This window comes from Megascapheus bottae, chromosome 3 (genome assembly GCF_031878675.1).
Source record: "Megascapheus bottae isolate mThoBot1 chromosome 3, mThoBot2.hap1, whole genome shotgun sequence".
Taxonomy (NCBI): domain Eukaryota; kingdom Metazoa; phylum Chordata; class Mammalia; order Rodentia; family Geomyidae; genus Megascapheus; species Megascapheus bottae.
Window position 1 is genome coordinate 87617178 of NC_143511.1, and position 25131 is coordinate 87642308.

Consider the following 25131-nt stretch of genomic DNA (forward strand, 5'->3'; position numbering starts at 1 on the left):
AGCTCAAGCTTCAACATTCTAGTCCAATTCCACATTCTCTGATGCTAATGTGGCAACCAGCCTTAGGCCAGGGAAATGGTTAGCTATGGAAAATCAGCCAAGAGCTGTGATTAAAAATACACATAAAATTAGAATATGTACAGTGGAATTAGGCTAAAGCTTTGCCTAATTGATACCTGAAATATGTAATCTGTCAAGAGCTGTAAAGATTTACTTTAAGGTTATTAAATTTAGATATTAACCCTAAATCTGCTAAATCCATGTTTATTAACTAGGTAATTTACGAATTTTACTTAGAAATAGGCCCACTCGTGTCTCTGGCAAGTTACCTACATGTTAACGAGTTACCAGTGTGAATCCACTTCAGGAGTCGGGCCTGGGTCTGTTTCTGTGGGGATGCAGCCCCCTCGGCTCCTAGGGCTTAGAGCAATGTCCCCGGCCGGCGGGGTCTTCTTGATCATGCTCAAGTTTGAGCCCTCTGACTTTTCCCGCCCACCAAGTTAAGTAAAAGAAGATGGGAGATTTGCCCCAGTGGGTTTGACATGTGGTGATTTTTTGTTTTGTTTTGTAATTATTGTTACAAATTTCATCAATGGTTCCTGCTAACTCTCATAACGGCCGGGCCTCCCACAATCTTCTGCATCGTCTCATCTTCCCAGGCCCCTGCTCAGCCCTTGCTGGCCTGAACCTGCCCACTTGCACCTCCTCTCCTGACCACTCAGCTCCCAGGCTCCGAGGTGTCACTGGAGTCCTGTCCCAGGCCACACAGAGCCTTCAGAAGGGGAGGCAAGTGGAGGACCAGAGGCAGGGCTGGGACAGAGCAGTGCTCCGTCTTAACCCTTTCTCCTGTGGCCTCTCTGTAATGTCCAAAGCTTACATTTATTGGGAAACAATCCGCTCCAGGGGTCCTCTTTCAAACCTCCCAGAAAATACAATGGGGGTCGAGGGGCGCTGGGGTCTGGGTCACAACACAAAGGCCCTAGACCTTTCTTAAAGACAAGCTGGGATTGGATGGGAAAAAGCAGCGCGGGCCCTGGCGTCTCCTGACTTCAAAGGCAAATAATAAAAGGCAACAGTAAATCAATTAGCCCTGAGCGAGTTGTGTGGACATACACGGGGTGCGGGGGTGTGGGGCCTGCAGACGGCAGAGTGTGAGGGGGAACGCTGCATCCACCACTCCTGCAAACACACTGGGGTTTTTTACTCAAAAACGTGTGGTTCTGGTAACAAAGCATTTGAACATTAAGAAAATAAGTGACAAATACTTTCCCCTTCTTTTGCACGAGCTCAATTCCAGTTTTTACAACTCATGCCAATACAGAACACAGCTTGTTGGGCTTCTTTGGGAACGGTGTCTCGCAGGTCTGGCCAGAGTGGGGTGCCCAGCGCAGACCTATGAGCTCTTCCACAGTGGGGGGCTGGCGTCGGGCTCCCCTGAGCTTGACCGCTGGTGTCAGTCACTTCCAGATCGACTTACAAAAGCTTTGAGAAGCTTTGCTGCGCCCCAGCTGGCCTGGGCTCTGGGGTGGCGGGCGTGGTTTCAGCATTCCCACGGCCGCCTGCGCCTGGGTGCCCCGCTTCTTGGCCTTGACGCTGGCCCCCAGCCCACTTGAGTATTCTGAGCGCAGGGCTTCGGCGAGGTGGTGTTTGCTCTGGGTCTTCTGACGAAGGTCGGGCCTGGAGAACAGTAACAGGAGGGGAAGAAACTTGAGTATTTTTTCCTTTCTCATTTGGAAAGGCTGACGGCAGCTGGCTCTGAGACTGGGAAGCTGACATTTTTGTATTAACAGAAGTGCCATGCCTTCAATAGCGCTTGTTTTGATATTCTATGCACCAGAAGATTAGATACAGCACTGACAGATTTTCATAAGGGTGGCAAAATATCATGGCATTTTTAAAAGTGAAGCTTTGTTCTGTGTTGTTTTCATGGAAAAAAAGAACTCTACACCATCATACGGATGGCAAATGAAGTGTGTGATACCACACTTTGCCAAAGGACGGCAAGAGCCCGCCCTCAGCCCCCACCTTCCGCTCCCACCTGCAAGGCGGAGAGCCTCGCTGCGCTTCTCAGCCTGGGGCCTTGGCCCTCCAGGACACATGCCAGGGTGCCCGCCAGAGCGGGTAACTCCTGCAGACTGCTCTGGAAGGAGCACTCTAGTAAGAGGAAGTCCAGTCGTGATCAGAGTGATGATGAGACTGAGGAATAAAATGCTGTAAGTCAGGAATTCACCTAAATAACTCTGGCCAGTAAACCTGCACTGGCTGCTGACAGGCCGGCCGGCGACGGCGCAGGGCAGGGCTTTGGGGTCAGAGAGCTGTGGAGTTCTTACACATGGCAGCGGCCACTCTGCTGGTAGGTTCAGCATTTTCTCTGTGGTAATTATCAGAGTACACAGATCTGAAACTGTGGTCAAAATAAACAACAAAACCTAAAGCCGGAGAGTGGATGAAGAGAACTGTGTGAGTGCCGGGAAGGCATGTGGACCCCTGGGGCCGAGGGTACCACACAGCCGCGTCTGGTGGGGCCCAGCGTTAGGACAGGCTCACAGGGTGCAGTGCCAGGGAAGGGATTTGGCCAGACTGGAGGTACACCAGGAAGGATCCAGGACCTTGGGCAACAGCATGACGGGAGGGGGTGGAGGCCGTGGTGGAGGGGCCCAGCAGGATCAAGCATGGCCTGGTCACGGGACCTGGGGAGTGCTTGGCCTCTGCCATGCCATGGCTTCTGTGGAGTGGAGGGGCCAGGAGTCCGGAGGGGAGAGCGAGGAGGAAGGAGGTGGCGTCACCGCCAGCCCTGAAAGCCAGGGAATGGGTGAGACAGGCTCTGTGCCTCGTCTCCTCAGCTGAGAAGTGGGGCACGAGAGGATGAGCCAAGGCCCGTGCCTGGCACTGCCCCAGGCCATGTGCCAGCGGGACTTACCCTGGGGCCCCTGAGCTGGGCCGGGGCTCGTCTGGTTGTGTCCCCCACTTCCTAATGAGTGACAAATCCAGACCCTGCGTGCCTGCTGCGTGGACAGCGTGCACGGGTGGTCCTGGCGGAGGCCTGCCTGCTGTGTGGACGCCTCCAGCCTGCTCCACGCTGAAGCCTGCCTCGTCTTGGGTGGCCATGTATTTTTAGGCAGGTTACAGACGGAGTGAAAGGTTCTGACAGGAAGGAATGCTTTCTCCTCCTCTTGTTCGAAGCCAGGTACGTACAATGTGTATAACTGTGAGTGCAACAACCCGTTTCAGTACAAGCGAAGTTTCAGTCTAACGCTCCTCCCCTGCCCAGCTGCAGTAGCACAATGCTAAGTACTCCAGTGAGCAGAATCCCTGCCCGCCTGTTAACTGACTGCCTGGGACCTGAGGAACCCTGAGGAGCAGCCTCTGGCAGTGGCATGGCCTGAAGGCAGCCAGGCTTGGCCTGGGGAAGGCTCCCCAACAGTGCTCATGCAGGGAGCAACCCAGCATATGGACTCTTGGGCACACATTGGCATCCTCACTCCCTCCCCCGCTACTCAAGTCCTTCTCCTTCCCAGGAAACCCCAGAGGCTCAGGGCAGAGAAGGCAAGACCTGGTGGGGATGAGACACAGAACAGGGCTATGCACTAGGACGGGGCCGCACAGGGGGCCGCTGGAAGGCGTGTCTTGGGCTGAGCAGAGAGGGGGTGAAGTGCAGGCTTACAGGTTTGGCCCCAGGCATCTTGGGGGCATTCTGCTGCTGCCACCGCCTGCTTTTGGTCTGGTCTATGCTTTTCACTCAGGACACACGCCCAGCAGCCACTCCCTGCCTTACCACACCTCACAGCACCACCGCCATTCCACGGTGCCACACGCAAAGCAGGGGCATGCGCTCTCCAGACCCAGACCTTTCTCAGGTTGCCTGGCCAGGCCCAAACGGTCCCCCACTGTCGCAGGGGCCATGGCAGCTGGGCCAAGTCTGTGGTGTCCAGCTCACTTCCTCAAGGCCCAAAGCTGAAACAGCCAAGCACGGGTGGGAAGATGAACTGTGTAAACGCCAGCATGGTGGAGCCCGTGGCCCTTCCGCCAGCTCCTCTGCCTCAGTCAGCTTCCTGACGGGGAAGCCACACTCAGTTAATCTAACCTGGGACCCCTAGCCCGGGGCTCTGGACCACCCCACAGCACCAGGCCGGGTGCTGAGCAGGTCGCAGAGATGCCGCTTATACTGCAGCCTCGTCATGGATCCAACACCAACACTGGCAGGCCGGGGGGAGGGCGGCGCCTTCTCCCAGCATGATCACCCAGTGCACAGGGCTCCTGGCAAGGGCGACTCTAACACAGGGTGCAAACAGCACTCCTTTAGGGGACAAGAGTTCCATTTTTCATGTATTTCAAATCTCTTAGAAGGGTGTTATGAAATTCCTGCATAAAGCATTTCAAATGTGAAAGCGAGAACTTCTAACCTCAAAGGCTTGGAAGGATTCAAGACCTGCAGACTTCAAAGACACAGCTTACACAAGAGGTAGACGATTCACTCAAGCCCATTTTAGACATGCGAAAATCTCATTATACACACAAAAATCAAGTTTTGCAAAGGCTTGTGTGGCTGGGCGTGGCAGCTCACACCTGTAATCCTAGCTACTCAGGAGACTAAGATTATTTTTGCTAGTCCTGGGCTTGAACTCAGGGCTTGAGTCCTTGGGCTTTCTCAAGGCTAGAGCTCTACCACTTGAGCCCCAGCACCATTTCCAGCTTTTTTTTATGTATGGATCCGAGGAATCAAACGCAGATCTTCATGTATGCCAGGTAAGCACTCTACCACTAGGCCAAACTCCTGGCCCCTGGAGGCTGAGATCTGAGGACTGCACTTCCAAGCTAGCCTGGGCACTGAAGTCTGTGACTTTTATTTCCAATTAACCACCAGAAAATTGGAAGGGGTGCTATGGCTCAAGGGGAGGGGCACTAGCCTTGAGCTGAAGAGCTCGGAGATAACAAACACCAGACCCAGAGTCCTACAACCAACAAAAAGATAAAAAAGCTTGTGTGTACGGGGCACACAGGGAAAGTGTGAAGGCAAGGCTAACCTCAGGATCCCATCCTGAAGTTAGTCAGTTTTCTCAAGGAGCATGCATTTTTTGTGTCATCAGAAAAAAAAAAAATTACACATGAGAAGGGATATCAATGTGCGAGAATTAATGCACCCACTATCTGACGAATGTAACTGAATCCAACTGTAACCCCTATAAAAATAAAAAAAGAGGGACCAGGAGTGTGGTCTAGTGGTAGGGTGCTTGCCCAGCATGCACGAAGCCCTGGGTTCAGTTCCTCAGTACCATATACACAGAAAAAGCCGGAAATGGGGCTGTGAAAAAAAAAAAAAAAGAAAAAAGAAACTCAGGGACAATGCCTAGGCCCTGAGTTCAAGCCTCAGGATTCACACACACACACACACACACACACACACACACACACACGAAAAAAATCAGTATATTCACTTTAGGGATTAAAAGTGTACGAGAGAATGTGGGAAGACGGGGCCCCCGTGCAGCACGGCGCAGGCCTGAAGCCTGACTGTAGTGTCACACCTTGGCGACACAACGCCTCCTCCTTACAGGTGACTGCTGCCCAGTGCTGGAGGTGGTGGAACTCAGGGAGGCTTCACACTGAAGCTACGCCAGAGGGCACTGGCCACACGGGGTGGGCCTGCCGATAGCCACAGAACCCATTCCTGTCCACACAACTGCCACAGTTCCTCCTCCCAGCCTGCCGCTGAAGCCAAAGATCTGCTCACGCACAAAGTACTGCCACCCCACACTGACCCTACAAGCCAGAGCTCCCCAACAGGGCCCAGGGTCTGCGCTGGTCCCGGGGGAGCAAGGGCCCTGCTACGGTCTCCATGGGCAGTCCACAGGGCTCAGTACTGGAGGGCACACGAGCCCCAAGGAGACATGGCACCAATGAATGGCACAGGGCATGCTATGATGCACCCTCTGGCTAGCAAGCCAAACACCACAGCCACCTGCTGCTGCTTCCTCAGAGCCAGGATGAGGCTGGTGACTGAAAAAGAGCCCATCGCACTGGCCATGACCGATGGAAAGGCCCTAGCACTGTGAGGGTGCAGGAGCAGTGCTGGACCAGAGGCCCCGGCGCTGTGGGCGGAAAGCTGGGGACCAGCATGCCTGGAGCCGGGGTGGGCTAAGGAGTGCCACGGTCCTGCTGCATGCTGGCTCAGTGTCTCTTCCAATTCTAGTGCTGGGAAGCTCCAGTGGCAAATGCCACTGTCATGAGCATCCCCCCAGGAGAGGCTGGCTGGGCTCCGCTCTGTTGTCAGCCCAGGCCGTGAGGCGGAGAGCGGATCCTGTGGCTCCCGCAGGCCGCAGGTGACCCACGTGTGGAGGCGGCGCTGGGTCACGGCGAGATCCCTCTAATCGCCTCCTTAGCAGGGTGGGGGCGAGGTGTGTGTTCCACAAGGAGGCAGAAGGCTGGTAATTGCACGGTGTCAGGTAGAGAAAAAATAGTGGTAGAAGCAAAAGGGCAGATGTAAAAAGCTGCGTGCACAGAGCTGTAATTACAGCATAGCTCAGAAAAGACGGACATGTGGCGCCCGGGCCAACAGGAAAACTGGATGGCTTGAGCCCACTGAGGGCACGAGCCAACAAGGCAGCCGCCCGGAGGGGCCTCTGAACACATGGGGAGCTCAGCGGCCTTCGGAGGGCCCTGTGTGGCTGGCATTCTCCACCACCTCGCACAGCGGGTCTGGACAGGGATTTCTTTTTCTCCCCTGTGGGTTTGCACAGCCTCGACTGGGAAGGCACCGCCCCATCTCCTCCACAGAGGCCTCTGCACAGCTCGGCAGTAGGAATCTGACCTGTCTTGGAGGGACATGTCTGCCAGCACCTGCCTTGCTGTGTAGGCACAGGTACATGTCAGGGGCTGTGCCCGGGTCAAGTTTATGACCACCATGTCACTGCTGATGCCAGATGTCACCAAACCACAGCCTCAGGGCTGGGACATGGGCGCCCTGAGTCTCCACACTTCCCATGGGAAGCCCTACCTGCTACGCTGGTGGTGTAGGTGGTGGACACCGACTGCTATGTGTTCTGTGGGCCAACTCACGTGCCCCCATTCCCTGGAAGTCAGGAAGGCAGAAGGGATGCAGCCCCGATGTGTTTTCAGGCAGGATTTGAATTCAAGGGTGAATAATAAAGGATTTACTTTTCAGATCAGAACTATCCTTCTTCCCCTTTCTACACTTCCTCTCAAGAGTTAAGGAAACTTCTGGTTTCCACTCAGACAAGCCCCGAGTATCTAGTGAGTGCTGGGATACTGCACGCAAAGGCAGACAGTGCCCTTGGGTAGAGGATGTGTGCCCATGACACAGTGCTACCACAGGTGAGGCAGGTGTGGGCCCATTGGCTGGGGCAGGTCAGCAGCCGGGGGAGACTCTGAGGGCGGGACAGGGAGGGGGCTGAGCAAGCTGAAGATGGGGTGGCAGGGAAGCAAGGGAAGCTGGTGTCGTGGTTGGCTTCAGGTGCTACAAAGCTAGAGAGGATTTCACCAAACGGCTGGAAGGCAGGGCCAGAGGAGGGCAGGGCCGCTGGGGAAGTGACAGGAGACCCCAGGCCCACAAGGGGGCCAAAAGCTGCTTCTTGCTAAGTGAAGGAAGAGGCCAGCATCACCTGTGTGGCGCTGGAGGGACCGGAGCCGGCCAGGGTAGGGCAGATGTGCACCAGGAGAGCGGAGCCCCCTCTCCAAGTGGACGTGTCCAGCCTCGGATCTCACATTTGGCCAATCTGTTTTTTGCAGAATAACTGGCTCCATGAAATCGAGGAAATTTTCACAGTGGGCAAGCTTCCAGGCTCGCCTTCAGCTAATTAAGTGACGTTAGGGAGGCTGTAAATGCCACGTGACGACTGGCAGGCAAGCTGCTCCTAATGAGAACATTGCTTTACAGGGAGAAGCTGCAGCTTCTGACTGCCGGGCTTCCAGGGTCCGGCCTGACTTCAAGGTCGCTCCTGACAGACAAGTTCAGGGTGCTGGGGCTGTGAGTAACGCCACTCCTCTCCTCACTCTGCCCGTGCCGGGGTCCCGGGGTGCTGGAGGCAGGGGAGGCAGCAGTACAGGGCCCCTGACCTGACTGTCACACCACAGACCCCGTGTTCACACACAACACCTACTTTAGTCTGCAGGGTGTCTGTGAAGCCCAGTACTGGCCTCTGACAGAAGAGGAAATGGAGGCAGCGAAAGGCAAGTAACCTGCCCAGAGGTGCCACTGGAGCACTTCTTATGCGAGCACTGTACAAGGAATGCAGGACCCAGGATGGGAATCAGAAGAGAGAGAGAGAGAGAGAGAGAGAGAGAGAGAGAGAGAGAGAGAGAGAGAGAGAGAGAGAGAGAGAGAGAGAACACAGCAAAGGCCTTGGAAGAGGAGAATGCCAAAGTCCAGAGTTTTGCACAATCTCCAACCTGAGCTTCAGCAGTGAGGCAGTGGGACCACTGGGATGGAAAAACCTGTCTGTGGCATGTCGTACCAAGAAGCAGGGGAAGCCTGGCAGGCGAGGCTTCTTTAACAAGTAAGAGATAAGACTTCCAGATTTTAGAAGCAGAGAGGCTGAGGAAGCACTCTGCCGCACTGGCACATGGCTCTGGAGGTGCGGGGACGTTACCGAGGCCAGCCGGGCAGAGCCAGACCTGCCCAGCCATGGAGTGCCGACTGCATGCAGCCACAGCCAGGAAGGATGGAGACTAGAGGCCCCGGTGCAGACCGCTCACTGGGACGGTTCGAGAACATTTACACAAATGATGACCCCTTCTTTTAAGAAGAGTCAACAAGGGAGGTTGCTGTTTCTCTACTGTGGAAAGGAAGTAGAAAACGGGACAAAGCATGGGAACTGTGAAGATGATGCTGTAGCTGGAGCGACAGCATCTTGCTGAGGTACATTGAACTAATCCCTGTGGTGACAGCAACCCTTCCACATTCTGGAGTCTTTTCCTGCAGGTGTGGCAGAGGAGCCCGCCACCCACCCTGCAGCTGTCGTGCCCTGGCCACAGCCCAAGTCCCCACACAGGAAGACCGCGGGGAGATGGCCCAGTGCTGAACCGCATTTCACGGAAGGCAAGTGCCGTTCTTGATGGGTGTTGCCAAGGGGCCACTCAATATTTTACCACCAGCAGCAGCGGGTGCCTGTGTATGTGCGCGTGTATGTTGCGGGCGGGGGGGGGGGGCTGCCTTGACAGTTTTGTGTACAGGTGTCAGAGCAGGTTGGCTGTGTTCCTGCGTGCAGAGGGAAGACACACACTGCTCCCTTTCAGTCCAGACAGCTCACAGACCTGCTTACTGACATCTCATTCAGAGACTTTCATTGTTTCTTTCCTTGTTCTGAGAAGTGGTCAAGCAAAGGGATCAAGGCCATATGAAGGCCCTTGGCACTGTGTGGAAAAGAATCCACCCCTGGCCGGCCATGTGGACTTCCTGTCTGGGCGTGCCAGGCGAGACAGGCTTTGGTTTGGTAGGCAGAAAGGATGGGCCTACAGGTAGCAGGCAACTGTCTTGGCAGTAAATGTCAGCTGGGAAGCAGCAGCTTTACAGGACGTACCGTAAGGAACCATTGTCTCTCCACAGACAATTCCAGAGATGACACAGCTCTGAACAGCCACTGTGCTCACGACAACTGTCCACAGCGCGTGGGGTTCAGTGGACGTTGCCCTGCAGCAGCTGACATGTGCTTGCACTGGCCGAGGTGTGGACATCTGTCAGGTCCTCCTGCGCCCTCTCTGGCCCCATGACCAGGAGGGTCACGACTCCACAAGCACTAGAAGGTGCCCACTGCCTCCCAGGGGCGGGTGGGCTGGGAGGCCAGGGCGGGGTCCGGGGAATGCCTTCAGAAGAAGGGCTAAGCAACAGACAGTAGCTGTAACAGAGTGGTGACAGGGCAAGAACAGAGAGCAGCACCGTCACGGTGGCGTAATCCTGTGACACAAGGCTGTCACTCAGCGGCCTGTTCCCTGCAGTGCCGGCCAGACATCAAAGGCCACCCCATACCATCTTACATGCTCTTTATCCACTAATCAGCCCATTCTTCCCTGGATCAAGCCTGTTAAATCCCCGCTAGCAGGGGCACAGTGGTCTTGGTACCCATCTGCTAGCCAGGGCTGACGAAGGCGGGAGGCGGTGGTGGTGCTCTCTCCCTAGCGGTTTCTCAAGGTAAGGACAATGCAGCCCAATTCCCTTGCCTGGCTCCAAGCACCTGGGCAGGACAAGCGCTGCTCCCAGGATTAACACTTGCTAATGAAACTTCAAGCACAAAGCTAGATCATCTGCTAAGAATAGAATATTGGGGTTGGATTCGTTTTGGGGAGAGGTGTCTGCAGCGTGCACCGCGTGGCAAGCGCAGGCCTAAGTGTTCAGGGTGAGTGGACAGACGTTAGGCTCCCCAGGACAGGTCATTCTCAGACGTGGCCTGGGAGGACTCATGGCAAGTGCATGCCACAACAAATCCAAAGACAGGGAACTAGCTCTGGGCACTCTTGTGTGGGCACAGCCACGTGGGCCTGGTAGGGGAGCGGAGGTGTGTCCTGTCCCCTGCTCAGAGGATCAGAGACGTGTGCAGGGTGCACTTCCCCATGTCTGGAAAGAACCCGTGCTGGGTGGGGCACCCTGTGCCTCGGCTGGTGGAGCCCCACCCACCCACATCTGACCTGGGACCTACAGGCCAGCTACTGCTCTAAGGAGAAAAATCAATATTCAATAAGAGAATGTTTTTATGTATTATTCATGATTATTTTTATAAATTATAAAAACTTCCCAGGTGAGGCAGAGTGCTCCCAAATCTGGACTCCTCTGCCTTCCAGTTGACCCCCACAGAGCTGCAAGGGCACCTTCACAATCTTGTGAAACCGTTAACCACATGAGCTTTCTCTCCCTTTTGCAGGTGAGGAAACCAAGGCTCTGGGCCACTGAGACAAAATACAGACCAATTCTCACATCAGAACAGAGTTGTGATTGGAATTCAAGTCCCTGAGTCTAAGACCTGTGCCCTGCCCAGCCCTCTCCCTGGCAAATGAGCAGAAAGACACACAGCAAGGAGCTGGGGTGTGGTCTGGCGGTAGAGTGCTTGCCTAGCATGCACAAAGACTGGGGTTCAATTCCTCAGTACCACATACATAGAAAAAGCCAAAAGTGGTGCTGTGGCAGAGCTCTAGCCTTGAGAAAGCCCAACGACAGTGCCCAGGCCCGGAGTTCAAGGCCCAGGATTGGCAAAAAAAAAAAAAAAAGACACACAGCACAGCACCATGTCCCAGAAAAGACTTCGTACCCAAGTCTTCAAGGACTCCACATAGAATCAGGGCAGTAAGGAAGTGCTCATGTCCAGAACACATGCTCACGGTGTCCTCCCTGTTCCCAGGTCACCGGGAACACACCCCAAAGCTCCCTACCAAAGCACGCGTCTCAGGTCCTGGCCACAGCCAGAGGCTGAGCGGATGCTAAAGGAACACCATATCTTTGAAGAGAAAAGAAAACCTCCCAGAGGCTGGGGTATAGCTCAGCATTACAACGAATGGGCCCTTGTGTGATTCTCTCCTATTGGGGGAGAAATGAAAAGGCAAACCTTTTACAAATGGAGCTCAGCCTCTTAAGCAGGCCTGAGCCCTGCCTCTATCCCACAGGGCCACAAGGCCGCAGCCCTCAGTCTCACTCTCCTAAGACCCCTGGACAGCTCTGGGCAGGCTACTCGCCACTCAGCCCTCAGCACAAAGGTGCAGCTCAGCACCCTGGAGAACGGCGGCTGGCAGCCAGCTGTCGGAGGTCCGGGCACCAGCAGCTCCTGGAACCTGCGGCCTGGCAACCCACCTCTCCCGTCTCTCACCAGGGTCACCACATGGGTCACACCAGAAGCCTCTATGCCAATCTCAGACACCTTTCAGGTGGCACTTCTGAAGCTACCACTGGCAAGTCCCCGTGCTTTTCTTCTTGTTCTGAGTGCCTAGCATACTGACAGGCCGGCAGGTGTTTAGCAACAGTCAGCAGAGACGGAGGAGTGGACGCGAAGAGCTCCTCCTCCTCTCCTGTGGCCTCAGACTGGAGCGCCAGCCGTGGCCCCCGCCCGACTCCCAGTGTCCAGTCACAGGACCCTTTTGGCTCTCTCACCTCTTCAAATTTGCCTTCTGCTTCTTCACAGTGGAGACACTCAGGTTTCTGGGGGCGTCCCGTAGCCCAAAGCTCTTCGCCACATGCCCAAGGTGGAGGGCCCGGACGCAGAAGATGTGCCTCAGCTCCCTGGGGTAGGTGGCATAGGCCCGGATGAAGGACTGCAGAGCTGAAAGCGAAGGGGAGAGAGAGGCTGTCGGGACTGCAGGCCCGGCAGGGGGACTTGGCAGTCCCTAACTTGCCAGGCAGCAGCACAGAACAGGGCCATCCAGCCTTAGCCCAAACGCCTGTACAAGGTGTCTCCACTCCACAGACAGTTCAGTAGCAACCATCACTGAATAAAAGCACTCCTGACTTCCGGATAGAGCTTAGGGTAGCCTGGCGGCAGGGCGATGCTGTCTTCTCCTGCTCAGTCTCCAGCCGGCACAGAATCGGCAGGTCTTGATGAAAGTGGCGGCAAAAGTGAACAAAGTGAGAATGGAGACAGAAAGAGAGAAGTGACCAACTGGGGGTTATTTCTCATGAAAAAGTAGCTATTTGTATGAGGAAGAAAATGTCCTACTACCATTTCAATTATTTTTGAACTTCGACATGAAAGCTTATATATGACGTGTTATGGAGAAATTCTTAATTGTCTAGAGCAGTGCAGGGAATGGTTTGCCCCTTGAAGACTATCAACAGCCCAGAGAAGCCCATCTAACTTCCAGCTACCAAGACTTGAAAGTCAGGGCAGAGGGATGCCTTGTTTTGTCCTGGCTGTGGCCAGGGAAGACCCAGACTTGAGACTCTGTGGTGGAACTCTGGCTGCGTCTCGGTGAGGCCTTTCTTTGAGGCAAGCCTCCTCTTACTACAGAGAGGCAATGCAGGCAACAGGCCCTGGCCCTCTCTGCTCCTTCACCCCAAGCCCTGTTCCCCTTCCACACGAGCAGGAGCCCAGCTCCAGGCCGCCTCCTCCCTCACCTCACTGGTTGAGCCACTGGACTGGCAAGTTTGCCCACAGCTTAGGCGTAATATCCCGGCGGTACCTGGAGATTGGCGTGTACGAACAGTAATAAAAAGTGTCATTTTAGCAGATCAGCTCCTGGAAGAATCCTGGGAATCCATCAAAGCTCTATTTACTGAGCAAAGTGAACTCCTTTTCCCAATCGATGAGAAATAATAACCACAGCAACTCCTCTGCACCCTTCTCTTAAATCTGTGCTCACTTCCCTTTTAATAACCAGGGACTGGCTTTTTCAAAGAGAATCTTTAACACTTCAAATGGTCTGCACTGTCTGGAGGGTTCTGACACGGGCTCCTGCCATGGAGCTACACACAGCTGCTCTCAGAGGAAGGCAGAGATCTGAACCTTTCCTCTGCCCCCTTTTTTCCCAGGCCCTAACATTTACCCGGGTATGTAATGAACCAAGCCAGTCTAAAGCTCTACTTTATTTATTTATTTATTTTTGGTCAGTTGTGGGCTTCAACTCAGGGTCTGGGCACTGTCCATGAGCTCTTCAGCTCAAGGCTAGCTTTCTACCACTTGAACCACAGCACCACTTCCAGTTTTCTGGTGGTTAACTGGAGATAATTATGAGTCTCACAGACTTTAGTGCCTGGGCTGGCTTTGAACCTCGATCCTTGGATCTCAGCCTCCTGAGTAGCTAGGATTACAGGCGCGAGCCACCAGCGTCCCGCTAAATCTGTGCTTTTACAACCATGGTTACTGCCATCTTGATCTGGCTCTTGTTTCGCTCCACTCTTCTGCATGAGCAAGTGAGCCTAGTTCTCTGCCTTGCTCACTTCCTCTTCTCCACCAACCCCAGAGTTATACACGGAGCTATCCATCCCAAGGTGCCCAGTTCACAGCTGCAAAGGGAAAAGGAGTTTTCCAAGCAATGGCAACAGGTGTTTTCTCCCCTGATGAGTGGTCAGGGAGCATTTCACATCGTTTTACTACACTCCATGTGTGCAGGCTCTCATCTCCCTGGAAGATGCATGGACTCCCGTGCTTGAAAGATTAGCAAGCAGAGAGCACTGACACAGCAGGAGCTGGAAGTGGCTCCTGTGGGCCAGGTCTGCGCAAGGTGAAGAGCGCTGAAGGGAGCCAGTTACACAGGGAGACAGGCGACTCGAGAGGAGGACTCCAGTAGCAGGAATCACTCTTTGAGTGCCCCAGTTAGAGGAGTCTGTGGAGGGGCCCCTCACGGGCAGTGCATCAGGGGTGAGGGTTCTGAGGTTAGAATGGAGAGAGAGCACCACTCCAGCTGGGAAGGCAAAGTTGCCCCCTCACAGCCCATCCTGCACAGGCTCAAGGCATGTGGCTGGCTTCCTAACGGACACCAACAGGCACAACTACCTATAGGGCCTGGCATTTGAGGATTCTCTTAAAGACTAAGCATTTGGCAAAGTGCCCAGTCTACAATGCCTCAGCTAGGAGACTTGTCCTTACTGACAAGTGTCCCTTACAAGCTCAGGTACAATGTCCCAAGTGGCGCCCCACTCTGCAGGGGTCCCTGAAACGGAGGCGGAGACTAAGGGGCAGCCTTCACAGGAAGCAGAGAACTCAGCTTTCTCAAACTTTTGTTCAGTCTGGAATTCAAAACTTGTGGCACCATAATTTTACTAAAACCTAAAAAACTAAAAGCTTCAAGAGATGAAGGCACAGAGAGAGTAAAGGGCCATGAAGAGCTTGAGAGACTCATAACACGAGGAACTAACAGTGATGGGGTCAGAAAATACAAAAGAAAGCAAATGCATCCTCAGCTCAGTTTCCAACTGGTTTTCTACCATAAAGGCAAAGGCCAGCTTCTTTGTTCATGGAAATGTCGCAAAAAGGAAGCAAGTATCAGAGAATTTGCACGCGCAGCTTGGAAAAGCAAAGGACAGCATAAACTTTTGGGGTATAGTGGTGGCTCCTACACTGTGAATCTAGTGCCTTTAGGGGACAGACATGTGCATATTCCCTCAAGCCTCCAGGATTCACAATCCTAAGTAACAGAAGAAATGACTGACTGTTGGAGGCATAACGTAAGTGGTAGAGTACTTGCCCATCTAGCACAAGGTGTTAAGTTCAAACCCCAGTACCACGAAAATCAAATAAAACAGGAAAATGCTCAGAAATGAAGTTGGGCAGTCAGTACTTGTCACAGTGGGTTTTTCTCTTTCCCTTTATCAATCTGGTATGGAAACTAACTAGCAAGCCTCCACAGAATAGCCCTGTTCGAGAGTGTGTGTGTGTGTGTGTGTGTGTGTGTGTGTGTGTGTGTGTGTGTGTGTGTGTGTGTGTGTTGGTACTGGTGCTTGAACTCAGGACCTAAGTACTGTGTGTGTGTGTGTGTGTGTGTGTGTGTGTGTGTGTGTGTGTGTTGGTACTGGTGCTTGAACTCAGGACCTAAGTACTGTTCCTTAGCTTTTCTGCTCAAGGCCAGTGCTCATGACACTTGAGCCACAGCTACACTTTTCGTTTTTTTTTTTTTTTTTCCCCAGTCCTGGGCTTGAGCTCAGGGCCTGAGCACTGTCCTTGGATTTTTCTCAAGGCTAGAGCTCTACCACTTGAGCCTCAGCACCACGTCCGGCTTTTTCTAAGTATGTGGTACCAAGGAATCAAACCCGGGTCTTCATGCATGCTAGGCAAGCACTCTACCACTAGGCCAAACTCCCGGCTCCCACTTTTCCGTTTTTAAGTGATTAAATCGAGTTAATAATCTCAGGGCTTTTCCTGCCCAGGCTGCTTTAGAATTCTGAAATTCTAAGATCTCAGCCTCTGAAAATCTAGGATTACAGGCCTGAGACACTGATACCAGCTTCTATTATTCTTTAAACAGAAGATAAATAACTGCTTATTTCTTGAACAAGTTCTGTGGTGACCAGAATGAGGGCAAACCCAAAACCATGTTTTCTACCAAATTCTGTAACTTCTACTGGGACGGACATTCCAAACTTCATGGAAAATAAAGCCAACAATGACGGTGGGGGAAGGCACTTTTATTTACTTATTTATTGTGCACTGGTGCTCAAGGCCCTGTAAATGCTACCCAGGTGTTCTACTACTTGAGCCACAACTCTAGCCCTTGAGATTACTTCTTTTCATTGTAACTTTGTTGCTATATAAATTCAAGGCTGGCTGTCTTTTAACTTTCTTCAAAGGTCAAGACTTTGTAAGGTGACACTGACAAATACTCTGTCCACATTGTGACACCTCAGTATTCTCCATAGGCAGGTTTTTAGGAAAACCCTTCGGGATTGGTAAATTCACTTTTGGGAAATGCTAAAACAGCAAAATATTAGAGAAAAAGAGGAAAAGTATATTACTATTTATCAGTAGCTATTACTGGGACTTTATCTTTGTTTCTCCATTTTAATATATTTATGTCTTTATTCAAACATCAAACTTATATCTCCCTCATAACTTTTACATTTATCAGAAACACATTTAAAACAGTTAATTTGAATCCTGAAAAGTCTCAATAAGTAAGCACACTGGGAGCGAACAAGGGAAAGACACTGTCCAAAAACAAATGTACTTATTACCTGACTTACATGGCTATAACTCCTCCATACATCACCTTTATAATAACAATTAAAAAAAAAAAAAAAAAAGACCAAATAGACTGAGAGATCAGATGCCCTCTAGCTGCTTTCTTGGGCCTGCACTCCTGGAACTGATTTGAGTTTTACGATAACTAAATACTGCTTCAATTATGTATTAAATGTATATTATTAAATACTTGAAAATACCTGCTAACCTTTAAAAATTTTTTTTGGTGTTGCTGGGGCCTTGTGAATTCAAGTCAAGCACATACCCAATCATTGTGCTCTACCCTCCTTTTACTACCTCTGCACCCGACCTCCCAACTTCCATTCTTGCCCTGAAGGTTTACACAGTAGCCAGAAAGTCTTTCCAAAGTGGGGTCCCATCATACCATATTCCCACCCAAAGCCCGCCAATGCTCCTACCTCACTCAGATCCCCCACCAGCCTCCGGTCTGTTCTTCCTCAGCATCCACCCCCATCTGTCTCCTCCGTGAGCTATGGCTGTCCCCAGTGCCTGGGAGGACATGGGGCTTATCTTACTTTGGGTTTTTATTCACTCTGATCTGTTCCTAAAGATGTATTCTGCTCTATCACGCCTTCCCGTACCTCACTGGCTCTGTGTCCCAGAACTCTCACCACCGTTGATACGGGTTTTCTGCTCAGTGCTGCTCCTGCTTCTCTCTGATCTCAGCTGTCTCCTGACTCTCATGCCTTGAAGAAACAGTTGTCCACTTCTATAAGCCCAGTACTGCAAGGCTGAGCTGGGGCTGGGAAGGTGGCTTGGTGGTAGAGTGCTTCCCTGGCATGCATGAAGCCCTGGGTTTGATTCCTCAGAATCATATGAGATGAAAAAGCCAGAAATGGCTCTGTGGCTCAAGTGTTCTAGTCTTGAACACAGAGAGGTTCAAGGACAGAACCCAGGCCCTGAGTTCAAGCCCCAGCACCAGCAAAAAAAAAAAAAAAAAAAAAAGGCCTGGGCTAGGCCAGCCTCAGCTGCATAATAAATAAGACCTTGTTCTTTTCCCTGCTCCCCTCCCCCCCTTTTTTGCTAGTTCAGGGCTTGAACTCTGGGCTTGGGTGCTTCCCTGAGCTCTTCAGCTCAAGGCTACTGCCTCCTTGAGTCTCAGCCCCACTTCCCATTTTCTAGTGGTTAACTCGAGATAAGAGTCTCATGGTCTTTAGTGCCTGAGCTGGCAGTAAATGGTGATCCTCAAATCTCAGCCTCCTGAGTAGCTGAGATTATAGGCATGAGCCACTGTGCCTGGCTTCCCTGGATACTTTTTGCTCAAGGCTAGTGCTCAGCCGCTTGAGCCATAGCACCACTTCTGGCTTCTCCTTAGTATATGGTACCAAGGAATCAAACGCAGGGCTTCATGCATGAATGTATGCTAGGCAAGTCACTAGGCTATGCTCCCAGCCAAGACCTTGTTCTCAACAAATAAACCAACAATCCCTTCCCCCAAAACAGAGTTCCTACATTGGTAAGCTAGCCTGGGATTTTTCCCAACACAGCAAGAACTATGATTCCACACCCAATGCCACATCCCAGGGGCCAATGTATCCTATAGGGGTCTGAAGGCTAACGGTTTTCCTCACCAGTCTGCTCAGTTTTCTTAGTACCTTCAAATATGAACAGCTTAGGTCTAATTCTTCCAGCCTTTCCTTCTTCTCTAATTTCCATTCCCACAACTATTTCTACCGTGTCACCTCTCTGATATCGGGTGTTCAAAGACAAGACAACAACAGAGCCCAACATCTCAGTTACTGGGTCAGTGTTCTAGCCCTTCTATAAGCCAGATAAAGCCCCATTTATGCGAGAGACAGAGAAGGGTGAAATTAACATTTAATATCACTTTAAAGCCTTCCAAGCCTACTTGTCAAACCCCACAGAATTATGGAGACAGAAGGCTTCTGTTGGCGGGCAGAGCTCCTGAGCTGACTGTTCAACCATGCTAGGTGAGCAAGCGAAGTGGGGCCAGCGCTATGCCGAGCTGTCCCTGCCCAAATGGCCTAAGAAATCAACTAACCTTTTTTTGCCCAGGAGACTGTCCTCTTACTGGAGTGCACATAATCTTCAAACACTGTCTGCAAGACTGTGGCTCGCTCTTGGATTTCCTGGGGGCCAACGGCCGGGGCTTTCTGAGAGGGTGACGGGAGGATGAAAGCAGAGACAGAGTTGAAGTCAGGAATAATGAAGCACTTTATAATAGATTTAATAACAGTAAAATCACATAGTAACCACCCAGGGGCCAACGAAAGTAATCCTTTCAATATTACTAGGGAAAAAAGGAGCTATAAAGATGTTAAAGTCAGGCAAAGCAGAGGATGGCTCTGTGATGGAGTAGATGGGGCCTATTTATTTATTTACCTACTCTTCTTCATGACCTCTCATCACTCATGCTGAAAATGGAAGACCACTAGAGACATGGCAATTTTCTAGGCCTAATTCAGGCACTTCAAACGCCACTGAACACAAACTGGTTTCAACTTTGTTTCTCCTACAATCCACGACCCAGCATCATCAGTGGGAAAGCATCTCAGCGACCGGCCTACAAAACAGCCGTACAGAGTCATTCTTGAGTTTCAGAGTGTGTTTCCTTCTTCACAGAGTGTTGCATTTCTGATTTGTTCCTTAAGCCCACAACCACAATGCTGTGTTCCCAGGCAACAGTAACAGTGGCCCTTCCTGCAGGCCTCATGCAAAGCCAGCCTGGATCCGTGCAGCAAGTGATATCATTATCCAAAACTCTCCAATGGAAGAAGTTTATAAAACATAATTATTGCCAGGCACTCACTAGTGGCTCACGTCTGTAATCCTAGCTACTCAGGAGGCTGAGATCTGAGGATCAAGGTTCAAAGCCAACTAAGCTCACGTCCATGAGACTCTTATCATCAGAAGTGGTGCTATGGTTTAAGTGGTAGAGAGCTAGCCTTGAGCTGAAGAGCTCAGGGACAGCACCTAGGCTCAGAGTTCAAGCCCCATAACTAACAAGACAAAACACAACACATTTATTTCCTCCTCCTCCTTCTTCTTGGTGGATCATGGGGCTTGAACTGGCCTGGGCACTGTCCCTGAGCTCTTCAGCTCGAGGCTACCATCCTACCCTTGAGCCAAACCCCACCTCCCCTTTTCTAGAGGTTAATTGGAGGTAAGAGTCTCAGGTCCTTTTGTTCCCGAGCTGGCTTTGACCCTTGATTACAGTGTGAGCCACCTGCCAGGTCTTCTTTTTTGGCTGGTGCTAGGACTTGAACTCTGGGCCTAGGCACTGTCCCTGAACTTCTTCTCGAGGCTAGTGCTCTCCTACTGGAGCCACAGCACCACTTCCAGCTTTTTCTGAATAGTTTTTTAGAGTCTCAAAGAGTTTCTTGCCTACGCTGACTTTGAACTGTAGTCCTCACATCTCAGCCTCCTGAGTAGCTACAATTGTAGGTATGAGCCATCTCTATTAAATTTCGGCAACACTAGGATTTGAACTCAGGACCTGGTACTTGCTATGCAGGTAGTTTCAAGGCTACAGCTCTATCACTTGAGCCACAGCACCACTTCTGGCTTTTTTTCTGTGTATGTAGTACTAAGAAAACAAACCCAGGGCATCATGCATGCTAGGCAAGCTCTCTACCACTAGGCCACGCTCCTGGCCCAGAGCTTCTTGTATCCTGAAACAAGCACAGATGCTCTCTACTGAATGAGGATGTAAGATCCAAGGGGTATAAGTAGCCATGTGACCCTGTGAGTGGCACCACTGTGCCCTGACCTACACACCCCTCACCCATGAGGGTCATGTAGGAAAATCCTGGAGTGAGCTCCAAGCCTTTTGCTTTTATAGAACAGGGTTTGAAGCTGGTGTCTGACCCTACCTATCTGCCCCAAGTCCCTCATCCATTTTTAAGGAGGGAAGAGGAAGAACAAAGGGGAGAAGAGAAAAGGCCCTGTTGTGCACCTCTGCGTTAACAGAGACTTAACAACTGGCGAATGTTTTCAGTGCAGCCCAATCAGCCCACTACCTGTTTGGCTGATGACAGTCTGGCTGACCTCACGGTCCCTGGTCCCCCTACGAGTCCTAGCTGCTGAAATGTGGGGAGAAGAGTCACTGCAGAGCTGTGTCACCACAGTGGACACTTGCTTTGTCATCACAAGGGCCCCTAACTGATGTAAAGCCCAAATTCTCTGCTGCCGTCCTCTCCTTAAGCCACCCTGGCTACACAACTGTCACCTTGCTTGCAATTTTTTTTTTTTTAATATGAATGTGAAATTAGTGAGGATGCCCTTTCCCCTGGCGGACAGAATCCTCTGTTATTAAAAAGTAAAGCACTTTAATAATGAAAACTTTTCCCTCTTTTTCCTGTGTTTTAACTGTTTAAAATTAATGAGAAGGGCAGAATGGTTGTCAAAGCGATATTGAAAGCCGGGCAGCCAGGACCGAATAAGCACAAAAATCCCTCTAGAGTGTTAAATAAACAGAGCTGCAGCCCTCTACGAATCCCTCTGTTGGTTATTGTATACATTCTGTAACAGCTCTCAGAATAGATCTGAGAGCCGGGGAGGCAGAGAGGGTTCAGAATTCCAATAAAGGCCTCAAATTAAAGACAGCCTGGTGCGAATTCCAGGAGAAAATTAAAGAGACCTCAAGCTTAAGTGACAGGTGACTTGCTTCTGTGTCACAACTGTCAGGGGATTTAGTGATAATATGGCAATATATTACAAAGGGCTTTTCTTATTCCCCCCTTTAGGTTTCAAAATGAGGCATCTTTTCTTCCCACCCCCCCAAAAAATTACATATATATAATATGAGCGTATATACAAGTGAAATATGTAGAAAAATGAGAAATCTAGGCTCACATTTGAAATGATGGGGTCAGTTGTAGTAAAATATAAGAAAAAGTTAATGACAGGAAACATATCCTTTGGAAAAAGCATGCCTTCCCTCCCCACCACCACTTCCAGAAATACTTGAAGGCCACCCCTCCTGAGGAGAAGTGAGGTGCTGCTCAGCTGTCTTCTGGGAGGACAGACTAAATTTAAACTGAAGACAGAGGGGCAGAGTTCGGCAGCAGCACCCCAGCCCCAGACAGGTAAAAGCTGCCGTAATGAGGGTGGGTCAAAGCCCCCAGGCACACCAGCGCCATAGGAGCAGTTTTCCTACCCACTAAGATACAGGCTTGCTCCCTGGTTAATGAGGCTTACCTCCAACTAGACTGCCATGGGCCACGGGCCACGGGTAGTTTAGAGAACCACACTTCTGACCCCATCCACACCCAGTAAGCCTGTCTCTAATACACTACTGATCTAAGAAAGAACAGACCATCGAGAAAGATGAGGCAGGGGCTCTGATCATGTTGTTGGGAGGTTAAGTTTATAGGCATATTTCATGACCCCCCCCAAAAAACCCACCAAAACTTACAGGAAAAACATGGTAGATGTGAACACACTGCTGATGAAGTCTTCACTCCTTCCTAAGATAATAGGCTGGATGATTTCAATTGTAAAAAGTTCCAGGTGGTGTGTGTACATATGTACATGTGTGTGTAAGTGCCCTGATAGTGCCAACTCCAAGACTTTTAACTAAATGGAAGAGTTTTGTTTTAATCACCTTCCTGCCAGGCTGAGCTTTTACCCCATGGTCTCCAGAACTTCGGAGTGCCTTCCAGTCAAGTTGAAAGATCAAATTTATTCTCTTTGTAGGTGGGTGAATACTCACACACTCAGACATAGCTGTATATATATTTTATATACCTAAATATGAAATATACATTTTACAGATGCTTCATTCCCTTTCTGTTCACTGAAGCCCCAAAATGCATGTGCCAAAGGGACATTTCCATGAACTTCAGTCAGGCGGGTGAAGAAAAGGGCGTTTTAATGAGGTGGCAGCATTATGTCAGAAAGGCCCAGCTACCCAGCCTATGTCCACACACCTGACATCAGAGCACTTGCTGAAGAAATTCCTGAAATGTACAGAGGCCAGGACAGATGGCTTTCATTTGTCATCTCTTCTCCTCACATCCCTCCTCCTCTTTCAGCTTCCCTTTCTTTTTATTTATTTATTTATTTTTTGAGTGCTAGTCCTGAGGCTTGAATTCAGAGCCAAGATGCTATGTCTATCTTTTCTTTTTCTTTTTTTTTTTTTTGCTCAAGGTTGGAGCTAGAGCTCCACTCCTGGCTCCTTGCTGGTTAACTGGAGAAAGTGAGTGTTACTTGCCTGAGCTAGCTTTGAAAAGTGATCCACAGATCTCAGCCTCTTGAGTAGCTAGGATTACAGACATGAGCCACTGGTGCCTGGTCTGATTTGCATTTCCACAATTAGTAATATAGAAAACTTGATTATCCTTCCTTCCTATCTTTCCTTTCTTTTTGGGTGGTAATCTATCACCTGAGCTACACCTTCAGCCTCTTTTTACATGCTAGTACAGGGATTTGAACTCAGGCCTTCTGCATGGAAACAAAGTTATTACTCACAGTGTCCTAACAAGAATAGTTTAGCATTTTGCTAGTCACTGGAGGTAGGTCTTACAGATGCTCCTGCTGGGACTGGCTTCAAACCTTGATCCTCAGGTCTGAACTTCCTGTGTAGCTAGGACTATAGGTGTGAGCCACCAATGCTCAGTTATTTTTCAAGGTGGGGTCTCGCTTGATGCTTGGCTGGCCTGGGTCTCAGTCCTCCTACTTGTATTTTCCTCTGTAGCCAGGATAACAGGCATGTACCACCACACCGAACCACTAGCTAAGATGGAGTCTTGTCAACTTTTATATTCTGCTAGCTCAGAACTACAATCTCTTGAGCCACAATGGCTAGTTTTTCTTTCTCATTTGAACTTACCCAAAGTTAAATTTGGTCCTATAAACCAAGTCAAAGTTGACATGGCATCTATAACCATGTGTGACTAAATGAGTTTTAAAAATTACAACTTATACCATTATCATTGAAAATCCAACTTTGTTCACTATTTTCTTTCTAAAAATGACAATCACCAAATCTTAAAGCTACAAAAGCATTCAATCCACTACCCTCCACCAAGGCAGTGGCTGGGGAAGAAATGGTGCAAACTCTGGGCTTCAGAACTTATGTAACCTAGCACTATCCGGGTACTTTCTGAACTGTTCCACTGAGACTTCACAGAAGCCCTGCAAGATGGGTATTCTTGAACTACTGCAGATGAGAAGATGGAGGCTGTGAGAAGGATGAGAAGATGAAGGCTGAGAGAAGGAACATTTGCTCCAGGCCAGAAATGTCAGCTGTGAAGCATGCCGACCTGACTCTGGGACCCAGCTTTTCCTGAGGACACTTTGACAGCTCCTTGGGCTCTGAGGCTGGCCTCTAGCCAGAGAAAGGCTTAAGGAGAAGAATTGAGGCCGCAAAGCCGCAGAAGAGCAGATGTTAAAAAAAAAACAAAAACGACCTGGCCCGTTGCTGAAAGAGCAGAGGGAAACGCAGCTGTTCTGCGCCCTCCTTGGGGACAGGTCCTTCAGGATCATTTCCCTGGGGAGAAAGGGCTCTGTTCAGGGATAAAGACTGAAATTCCAGCCAGTCCCACACACTGTATATGAAAGACTAAGCCTGATCCAACTCTCACCACCTTCCTTTGTAATCTTCCTGCTGCTCTCGCTATAGCAGGCAGATGCCAATGTTCCATGCAGGAAGGAACAGTAATAGAGGGCATCGAGCCGCCGGCGGCTGTGTCTGTTACTTTAGTCCCACATCTTCAACTGCTCTCCGTGACTGCAACAGAGACAGCTGTCACAGTGGCGGCAGGAATGACCGCTGTGTAGGTACCCTGGTTTTGGGAGACTTGTCCTCACTGTGAGACTTTACCCAGGAGAGACTGGGGCATAGAAAGGCCCAGGGTTTCCCAAAGTCTCCCAGCTGGTGAGCGGCCAGGGCTCCGAGCCACGCCCCTGTCCCAGCCACTGGGCAACATGGATTCCTCCACCTCCATCAGGTCATGATTGGGTGGGGGCTACAGTGGAGGATCAGATGGGAAACAGGACCATTAGGCTGGAATACAGCCTATTCCCCTGACAGTCCACATGGGGGAGGTGGAGAGGCTACTGAGGCTGTTATCTTTACAGGAAAAAAGTCACCCATCATCCATTGAGTCTTTAACAATAACTGTATGTGTCCTACTGTGGCTTGAAATCAGGGTCTTACACTCTCACTTGACTTCTTCATTCAAGTCTGGCACTCTACCACTTGAACCAGAGCTCCACTTCCAGTTTGGTTTTTGTTGTTTTGTTTTTTGCTGGTTAAATGGAGATAAGAGTCTCATGGACTTTCCTGTTCCACCTGGCTTTGAACTGTGATCCTCAGATCTCAGCCTTCTGAGCAGGGAGAATTACAGGCATGAGCCCCTATTGTCTGGATTTCAATGCCACTGGAGGCACATGGAGGCCAGTTAAAGATGCCTACAAGCGTGCCCATGGGAGTTCTTTTACTTCTCAGTCTCAGTCTCTTCATCTATAAACTGAGGCCTTGTGTTCCCTGTGGGGTTCTTAGGAAGACTAAACAGGGCCTTAACCCGGTCCTACATAC

At 50.7% G+C, this 25131-nt stretch overlaps 1 protein-coding gene across 2 annotated transcripts in view; it reads right to left on the reverse strand.

Annotated features, from left to right (window-relative positions):
* Positions 1-212: 212 nt before the first annotated feature.
* Positions 213-25131, reverse strand: part of Ddx31 (DEAD-box helicase 31) — a 64875-nt gene continuing 39956 nt past the window's right edge. The window contains exons 18-20 of one of the 2 annotated variants that reach the window (XM_090330862.1): positions 18631-18742; positions 12089-12257; positions 213-1677 (exon numbers count right to left, since the gene is read on the reverse strand). In XM_090330862.1, coding sequence (XP_090186988.1) covers positions 1458-1677; positions 12089-12257; positions 18631-18742 — 501 coding nt within the window. In that variant the 3' untranslated portion in view covers positions 213-1457. Of the gene's footprint in view, positions 1678-12088; positions 12258-18630; positions 18743-25131 lie in introns of those variants that run through there. The other variant, XM_090330863.1, reaches the window with a different exon arrangement.